Source organism: Sander vitreus, chromosome 5, assembly GCF_031162955.1.
Source record: "Sander vitreus isolate 19-12246 chromosome 5, sanVit1, whole genome shotgun sequence".
NCBI lineage: Eukaryota > Metazoa > Chordata > Actinopteri > Perciformes > Percidae > Sander > Sander vitreus.
Genome location: NC_135859.1, coordinates 37,689,430 through 37,699,429, shown reverse-complemented (window position 1 = coordinate 37,699,429; position 10,000 = coordinate 37,689,430). Strand labels below are relative to the sequence as shown.

The window sequence follows — 10,000 nt, the reverse complement described above, 5'->3', positions numbered from 1 at the left end:
CCAGATCCACAAAGCACATGTAGACCGGTTGGGCATACTCCCAGGCTCCCTCCAGGGTCCTTGCGAGAGTAAAGATCTGGTCCGTTGTTCCACGACCAGGATGGAATCCGCATTGTTCCTCTTCAACCTGAGGTTTGACTATCGACCGAACCCTCCTTTCTCGCACCTTGGAGTAGACTTTATCGGGGAGGCTGAGAAGTGTGATACCCCTGTAATTGGCACACACCCTCTGGTCCCCCTTTTTGAAAAGGGGAACCACCACCCCGGTCTGCCACTGCTTAGGCACCGTCCCAGACTTCCACGCAATGTTGAAGAGGCGTGTCAACCAAGACAACCCCTCCACACCCAGAGCTTTAAGCATTTCTGGACGGATCTCATCAATCCGTGGGGCTTTGCCACTGTGGAGTTGTTTAACTACCTCAGCAACTTCCACCAGGGAAATTGACGACAATCCCCCATCATCCTCCAGCTCTGCCTCTACCATAGAGGGCGTACTAGTCCTCTGGGATAACATATCCCGGAAAGACTCCTTCTTCAGTCGGACGGCTTCCCTGACCACTGGTGTCCACCACGGTGTTTGTGGGTTACCGCCCCTTGAGGAACCTAAGACCACAGCTCCTCGCCGCAGCTTCAGCAATGGAAACTTTGAACATTGTCCACTCGGGTTCAATGCCCCCAGCCTCCACAGGAATGCACGAAAAGCTCCGCCGGAGGTGTGAGTTGAAAGTCTGTCGGACAGGGGTCTCCTCCAGACGTTCCCAATTTACCCAAACTACCCGTTTGGGCTTACCAGGTCTGTCCAGAGTCTTCCCCCACCCCCTGACCCAACTCACCACCAGATGGTGATCGGTTGACAGCTCCGCCCCTCTCTTCACCCGAGTGTCCAAAACATACAGCCTCAGATCAGATAAAATGCAAATTAATTATTTAAAAATTATACAATGTAATTTTATGGATATTTGTTTTAGATTCCGTCTCTCACAGTTGAAATGTACCTATGATAAAAATTACAGACCTCTACATGCTTTGTAAGTAGGAAAACCTGCAAAATCGGCAGTGTATCAAATACTTGTTCTCCTCACTGTATACATAAACATAACTGTAACTATAGCTGAGAGTGTGAACAGTATTATTTTGCAATTTACGTAACTGAAACTCCTGTCTGTCCTGTCTGTTTCTCAGCGCTGCTCACTGAAGGTAAGTTCCTTTCACACATTTATTGTAAACGTATTACATGTATTGCAATTATTTTATGTATTTCAGCAGATGTATTTTTTAAATTACATTCTGTTCTGTAAAAAGTAGTTTTTACGGTGGCCCTTAGAGCTCAATGCACTCAATGTTAAAACTATAAAACACATTAAAATAGACAAAACATAAATAAATCAGCAATTAGACAAAACATGCACAGCTTTCAGAAAACATGCTGCAAAGTGAGGAAAGTCAACAAAATCCAGAAAGGCTGCAGAAAACAAGTGGTGTTGGAAAATGAACTAAAATGTTTCGTCACTTTTTATCGTTCCCTGGAAACAGTTTCTCGTCTTGCAGCGTTTCGGTATTTGGTTGAATTTTCTCACTTTGCAGTATTTATTTCTGGATGTTGACGTGTATTGTCAGAATGGTGAAGATGTTTTTATGCCCTCTGTTCGTCCATTCTGATGAAAGTGATGTCTCAGGAACATTTTTAAAGCTCACTGATTAACATTTTATATCAACTAACCCGGACCCTTTGCCTAACTCCACCCAAAACCACAAATTTGGTTCTTAACATTGTTGTTGATCACTGAGCAAAAAGTGAGAGATTAAAATTTCTCCCAGTTCCAGTTCTGTGGTACAGATGAGTTTTATTCTGTGCAGTGGAGAGTTCACAGAAACTATATATTCTCTCTGAGCAGAACAAGTTTCTGGGTTTTATAGTTTACAGGAAACAGAAGAAACAAAAGGTGAGAAGACATTTAACTCACCAGTCTGTCTGAGGAGATTTGCACGGACTTGATACCGTCTGCTCCGTTAGTTAAGGTGTGAATCTCTGTCAGACTTAACCCTGGCTCTAAATAAACTAAGTGATCAAAGGGAAAAGCTTCCTATCAACACTGCAGACAAAGAAAAGGCAGACAGACAGTAGAACAGTAAGACAGACTTAATTAAATCAGGAGAGAGTTCAAGTTAGTTATTCAGGTAAATAGTTTCAGCACAGTAGAAATGTCAGGAAAGAGAATAGGATAAAAATAAAACTATTTGGTAATTCATTTTCTTCCACAGTACATTATTCTATTGGTTTATTTTGTGTTAAACTATTATGCTGGTTTCAGGCTCGTCAGACGGCTCAACAGAAAAAACAAGCTGCTGAAGAGTCCCGGAAAGAATATGTGACCAGTTTAAACCAGTTTAACCAGGACCAGCACCAGCACTACCACACCCTGGTGCCAGTTATATACCAGGTAACTAAACATGGGTACCAGTTATATACCAGGTAACTAAACATGGGTACCAGTTATATACCAGATAACTAAACACGGGTACCAGTTATATACCAGGTAACTAAACACGGGTACCAGTTATATACCAGGAAACTAAATCACAGGTACCAGTTATATACCAGATAACTAAACACGGGTACCAGTTATATACCAGGTAACTAAACACAGGTACCAGTTATATACCAGGTAACTAAACACGGGTACCAGTTATATACCAGGTAACTAAACACAGGGTACTAGTTTTATACCAGGTAACTAAACACTGGTACCAGTTATATACCAGGTAACTAAACACAGGTACCAGTTATATACCAGGTAACTAAACACTGGTACCAGTTATATACCAGGTAACTAAACACGGGTAGCAGTTATATACCAGGTAACTAAACCCTGGTGCCAGTTATATACCAGGTATCTAAACACGGGTGCCAGTTATATACCAGGTAACTAAACATGGGTACCAGTTATATACCAGGTAACTAAACATGGGTACTAGTTATATACCAGGTAACTAAACACGGGTACCAGTTATATACCAGGTAACTAAACACGGTATACCAGGTAACTAAACACGGGTAGCAGTTATAGCTCATGGGACCAAAACATGGGCTGCATGTACCAGTTATATACCAGGTAACTAAACACTGTGTGCCAGTTACTATACCAGGTAACTAAACATGGGTAACAGTTATATACCAGTAACTAAAACATGGGTACCAGTTATATACCAGGTAACTAAACATGGGTAGTAGTTATATACCATGTAACTAAACATGGGTACCAGTTATATACCAGGTAACTAAACACGGTTACCAGGTAACTATACCAGGTAACTAAACATGGGTACCAGTTATATACCAGATAACTAAACATGGGTACTAGTTATATACCATGTAACTAAACACTGGTACCAGTGATATACCAGGTAACTAAACACGGTATACCAGGTAACTAAACATGGGTAGCAGTTATATACCATGTAACTAAACATGGGTACTAGTTATATACCATGTAACTAAACACGGTTGCCAGTTATATACCAGGTAACTAAACACTGGTACCAGTTATATACCAGGTAACTAAACATGGGTACCAGTTATATACCAGGTAACTAAACATGGGTACCAGTTATATACCAGATAACTAAACATGGGTACCAGTTATATACCAGGTAACTAAACACGGGTACCAGTTATATATACATAAAGTTGTAACTGTAACGATTATCTTCATGGTGGATTAATATGTGGATTATTTTCTGGATGGATGGATTAGTTCGTTCACTAAAATGTCATAAATGGTTAAAAATGTGGATCAGTGTTTCTCAATGTCCAAGATGATGTCCTCAAATTTCTTGTTTTGTCCACAACTCAAATATATTCAGTTTACTGTCACAGAGGAGAGAAAAAAATAGAAAATATTTACATTTAACAAGCTGACATCCCGCAAGATTTCTGTTTTTCATAAAAATTGACTCAAACTGATTGATTGATCAGAATAGACAAGGCATGCCAGCTTTATTTGTATAGCACATTTTAGCAACAGGGCAATTCAAAGTGCTTTACATAAAACATTAAGAGGAGTTAAAAACAATAAAAAATATAAAAACATCAAATACGAGAATAAACGTTACAGTGCAGTACAAGAAGTGAAAAATTATTTAAAGAAAGGCAGCATCAAAAAGATAGGTCTTCAGCCTTGATTTAAAAGAACTGAGTTGCGGCAGATCTGCAGTTTTCTGGGAGTTTGTTCCAGATATTTGGAGCATTAAAACTGAATGCTGCCTCTCCCTGTTTAGTTCTGACTCTGGGGACAAAAGGCAGACCTGTCCCAGACGACCTGAGAGGTCTGGGTGGGTCATAGTGTAGTAGCAGATCAGAAATGTATTTCGGCCCTAAACCGTTTAGTGATTTACAAACCAAGAGGTGTATATTTTTTTACAGTATTACATACAGTTTATACATTATGTAATCAATTCTTTGAGGCACTGGAAGCCAGTGTAAAGACTTCAGAACTGGAGTGATGTGATCCACTTTCTTGATCTTAGTGAGGACTCCAGCAGCAGCGTTCTGAATCAGCTGCAGCTGTCTGATTGATTTTTTTAGGGAGACCTGTAAAGACACCGTTACAGTAGTCAAGTGTACTGAAGATAAAAGCATGGAGCATGAAGTTTTTCCAAATCCTGCTGAGACAAAACTCCTTTAAAGCATAACTCTCGCCTTAAGAATATCTCAAGGGTTAAAGCGTAACTCTCGCCAAAATTCAACCTAGGGTCTTTTTGTGAATGTACCTGAGTCAAACTTTAGTTTAAAAGCATATTTAGGACGGAAGCGCCACTTTTAAGATGTAGCGTATTTTCGTTTTTCGGTCAAATGGGCTTTTGAATGGGAGTAATAGGGGCATTACTATGCTAGCCTCAAATTAGCTATTTTTAAAACACTAAGAAGGCTCGACACAACATGAGACTTTGCTCGAATTAACACCAGGGGCTCTACACCTTAACTACACCGGTGCACAAGGGATATCCTAAATCTGTGGCTACTTGTTTTGATATTGACTCGTTTTGACTGCCGAGGTGGTAGCAGCCGGAAACAACAAGAGCTACGGTGAGTTGTTAAAACCTTTCTTTTTAGTAAACTCTTGGTACACAAACAATGTTCTCAACGCTGAGTTCATGTGTAGAGACCCTGGTGATTGGAGCAAAGTTTCATGTTGTGTCGAGCCTTCTTAGTGTTTTAAAAATAGCTATTTTGAGGCTAGCATAAAAGTGCCCCTATTACTCCCATTCAAAAGGCCATTTGACCGAAAAACGAAAATACGGTACATCTTAAAAGTGGGGCTTCCGTCCTAAATATGTTTTAAATGAAAGTTTGACTCAGGTACATTCACAAAAAGACCCTTGGTTGCATTTTGGCGAGAGTTACGCTTTAACCCTTGAGATATTCTTAAGGTGATAATAGGCTGACTTTGTAATTGTCTTAATGTGGCTGTTGAAATTCAGATCTGAGTCCATGTCTACACCCAGATTTCTGATTATGTCTGTTGTTTTGAACGTTGTTGTTTGAAGCTGAGTGCTGACTTTTAATCGTTCCTCTTTTGCTCCAAAAACAACCACCTCAGTTTTTTCTTCATTTAATCTAAGAAAGTTCTGGCACATCCAGTTGTTAATCTTTAATTAGTTCCATGCATTTACTCAGTTTTTGTATTGGACTATAGTCCCCAGGCGATAAGGTTATGTAAATTTGTGTGTCGTCCGCATAACTATGGTAACTTATTTGTATGTTTTCCATAATCTGAGCCAGTCGAAGCATGTAAATGTTAAACAGCAGAGGTCCCAGAACGGAGCCTTGGGGAACTCCGCACGTCATATTTGTATGTTCAGATACATAATTACCTATAGATACAAAGTAATCCCTCTTCTTTAAGTAGGATTCAAACCAGTTTTGTACTGTGCCAGAAAGTCCAACCCAGTTTTCCAATCAGTCTAGTAATATGTCATGGTCGACCGTATCAAATGCAGCACTGAGATCAAGTAATACCAAGACTGAAATTTTTCCACTATCTGTGTTTAAGTGGATGTCATTAAAGACTTTAACAAGAGCTGTCTCAGTGCTGTGGTGTGGTCGAAAACCCGACTGGAAGGCATCAAAACTGTTGTTTACAGACAAGAAAAGGTTGAGTTTTTTCAAGTAAAATAATTGAAAAAATGCTTTTTCAATGATTTTACTTAAAAATGGAAGGTTTGATATCGGCCTATAGTTGCTCATTAGTGACGTGTCTAGATTGTTCTTTTTTAAGAGTGGCTTAATGACTGCAGTTTTCAGGGCCTGTGGGAAGACACCTGAGAGAAGAGACGTGTTTACAATCTGTAGGAGATCAGTAGCCAAACAATTCAAAACATTTTTGAAAAGGCCCGTTGGTAGAATATCAAGGCAGCAGGAGGAGGTTTTCAGATGTTGTATAATGTCCTCCAGGTTTTTACGGTTAATCATATGAAATTGTGTCATATTGGAATTAGTTTTGCCTGGACACTATGACAACACATATCCTGTACTTGATATGGAGGCATTGACTGCTTGTCTAAGTTTCTGAATTTTGTCACAGAAGAAGGAGGCAAAATCATTGCAGGCCTTGATGGTTAACAGTTCAGATGCTACTGGTACTGGAGGGTTTGTTAACCTATCAACAGTAGCAAACAAAGCACTTGAATTATTATTGTTTCTGGCGATAATGTCCGAGAAGAAGGAACGCCTTGCATTCCTCAGTTCCAAATTATAAATGCGAAGTCTTTCTTTATAGTTGTCATAATAGACCTGGAGATTAGTTTTTCGCCACCTGCGTTTCGACACTCTCTTTTTTCTGTTCTCACCTCTATAACATTTCTCCATGGAGATCTTTTCTTACCAGAGACAGCTTTGAGTTTAGTGGGAGCAATGGCATCAATAACATTTGTAATTTTACAGTTGAAATTATCTACAAGCTCAGTGACTGAGACCCCAGAGATGGAGAAGAGCTGAATTAATGATTCACCAGTGTTTTCAGTGGTATACTGTTTTCTGATTACCTTTGTTTGGACACTTTTGCGCACAGAGATAGTGCCATTAAAGAAAAGACAGGAATGATCAGATAGAGAAATATCAGTCACCACAACCTTGGAAATGTTCAGACCCTTGGAGATAATCAAGTCCAGAGTGTGTCCCTTATTGTGCGTGGGCTTTGTTACATGCTGAGTCAGTCCATAGTTCTCAAAAATACAACACAGTTCTTTGGTCCCTCTGTCCTGGGGGTTGTCAACATGAATGTTGAAATAACCAGCAATAATTACACAGTCAAGGTTAATACAGATTATAGACAGCAGTTCAGTGAAGTCATCGAAGAAGGTTGCACAGTATTTAGGTGGCCTGTAGATATTTAGAAGTATAGCTCGAGGGGAGGACCTTATCTGTAGAGCCACATATTCAAAAGAAGCAACATTTCCATATGTGTTTTGCGTACATTTAAACAAAATGGCGACTCCACCTCCTTTCTTATTCGCTCTATTCTCACTCATAAAACTGAAGTTAGGGGGAGCTGACTCTATAAGAACAGCATCACTGTTATTATGGTCTAACCAGGTTTCAGTTAAAAACATGAGGTCAAGATTGTGTTTAATAATAAAATCATTGAGTAAAAATTATTTTCCTGCCAAAGACGTTTAGTAAGGCTAATGTTAGTGTGTTAAAATAATTATCTGTCTAATTTTTTAGGACAGGCTGTGGCTGACGAGGAATGGATGTTAAATTTGCTAAGTTGGCAGTTAAGTGCTTCTTCTTACTTAGCGGATTCATCATTCTTTTTCTATTACCTATCACAACATAAACTGAGGAAGAATTTAATACACAGGGATTGTCCTGGAAAGGGTCCTGAGTGCCACAAGGCGTGCAGCCTGGACCTGGCACATATCAGTTAAAGCGTGCTGCATTTTGTACACAAGTATCCTTATCAGTCTGGGGAGGAGTTAGCTGTCATCCTGGCAGAGGTGTCTGGTGTTTTACTTTTGGTGATTGTGTCAAAACAGGGGCAGTTTGATGCTGGGGGTGAATGATGGGAGAAGGAAGGGGGGTACATTTGGTTCCAGCATTAACCAGCTCCTTCATCTGGTCACTTAACTCCAACTGGGGGCAGGGGGAAAGAGGGGAAAGGGTGAGTGAAGAGAGCAATGGCATGGGTGGGGTATAGGGCAGTGAGGGAGAGGGATCCTCTAAGCCATTGGTGTTTGTAAGGGAGTTCGAGGGGGGTTAAACGGGGGAAGAGGGGGTTGAGACAGCTTTACTCCTGGCTTGTTAAGGAAAAGTCCATCTGCCTTAAAAAGATGTCTGCGGTCCCAGAAAATGTTAAAATTGTCAATGAACTGCAGAGAGTGGACGGTACATGCAGTTGAAAGCCATTTGTTCAGTGCCAACAGTCTGCTGAATCTCTCAGCTCCTCTTCTGACTGGCGGTATAGGGCCACTGATAAACACCTTCGTGTTTAGGGAGCTGACTGTGTTCAGCAGATTCATGAAGTCCAGTTTCTGCAATTCAGACTGTTGCTTTACAACATCATGTGACCCTATATGCATTATAATGTTCTTCACAGTTTGGTGTACGCCACGATATGTATATCTTTGGGCCAAGTCAGACACCGTGTCTTTGAGAAAACAAGTATTAATGAGTATTTTGGTGTTTTTACTGCTTTTTATATCTTTTACAGCAGAGTCACCCACCATCAGAGTTTGAGGCCCAGTCGTTAGCTTTCCCTGTAGCTTTTTACTTTTTGAATTACTCTCTGTCCTTACCCTGCTGTGTGACGATGAGACGTAATCCAGGTCATCAGATGGAGATTCAGTGTCCTGCAGCAGAGGAGCAAATCTTATCCAGTTGCACACTAGGTTGTTGAGGAGGTTTTTTGTTGCTAATTTCCCCTTTAGCAGCTGTCCACGGCTGTGTCCTACTGAGTACAGGGGTTGAAGAGGCGCTCTGCCTGGATGATAATGCAGACCAGCCGGTCATATCACAAATCTGCTAATTAGCTTTTAGCTAAGTACCATGTTTACAGTCACTGTAGGAGTATGGACATAGTTCATATGGTATAGTGAATAGTTGGAGATTAATTTAACAGTTGCTAAATAACCCATTAATCTCTGTAGCTGTCGTTATATTCAAGGTGCATAATAGTGATGTCTGTTATTGGCAGCGAATCCAGGACATGGAGGAGCGGAGGATTGAGAGAATCTGTGAAGCGATGCGTTCATCAGCAGAGGCAGAGAGAAAAGTTCTTCCTGTTGTGAGTCGCTGTCTGGACGTCATGATGGACGCTTCTGAGGGCATCCAGCCCCGCATGGTAAAGTCATGTTCATCATAATAATAATAACAATAACAATAACATGTATATGTACGACCCACGCAACCTGCTAGATGACCGCAAGATGTGGCTGAAAGCTTCGGAAAACAAAGTCATGTTTTTATTAGGGTTAGGGTTAGTGGATAGGGTTAGGGTTAGGGTTAACCCTATGGACCCGCTACACAGCTGACACGCTCACGCCACGCAGCCAGTGTGAAGCCGGCCTTACTCCAGATTTCCACTGAATGCAGAACGTCTGCGGACCGGCTCCGCTACGGAACGGCTACATGTTCCGCCATTCGTCGATACCCACTAGGTCTGGATTTGTTGCGGCACGGCTGCGGCCATGACTGACAGCTGAAGTCACGAGGACCCGCTAGATCTCGCGAATTCACGTAGAATAGAACCACAAAACCAACAGTTAGTTTCCATCCAGAGGAGTAGAGGGGGAACAGCTCTGTGCTGTGTTCTCAAGGTGTAGTGCAGGGAAATATGATTCGCCGTGAGCACGGTGTATTTTATTTTGAAAATTAACCGGCTTTTTATTTTGTTTCTGTGCTCTACTTCCTGTCCCGCACTATCTGCCGTGTGCTAAATTGCTGCGGAGCTCTCCGGCTTCCAGCAAAAATAGAAGCTCTGCGTATCTGCTCCAGAGGGCT

General features: G+C 41.1%; 1 protein-coding gene across 1 annotated transcript in view; it reads left to right on the top strand.

Annotated features, from left to right (window-relative positions):
- fnbp1a (formin binding protein 1a) overlaps positions 1-10,000 on the top strand; it is a 33,315-nt gene that overhangs the window by 11,211 nt on the left and 12,104 nt on the right. The window contains exons 7-9 of the mRNA XM_078249895.1: positions 1,183-1,197; positions 2,313-2,441; positions 9,195-9,341. Of these exons, the coding sequence (XP_078106021.1) occupies positions 1,183-1,197; positions 2,313-2,441; positions 9,195-9,341 (291 nt within the window). The remainder of the gene's footprint in view (positions 1-1,182; positions 1,198-2,312; positions 2,442-9,194; positions 9,342-10,000) is intronic.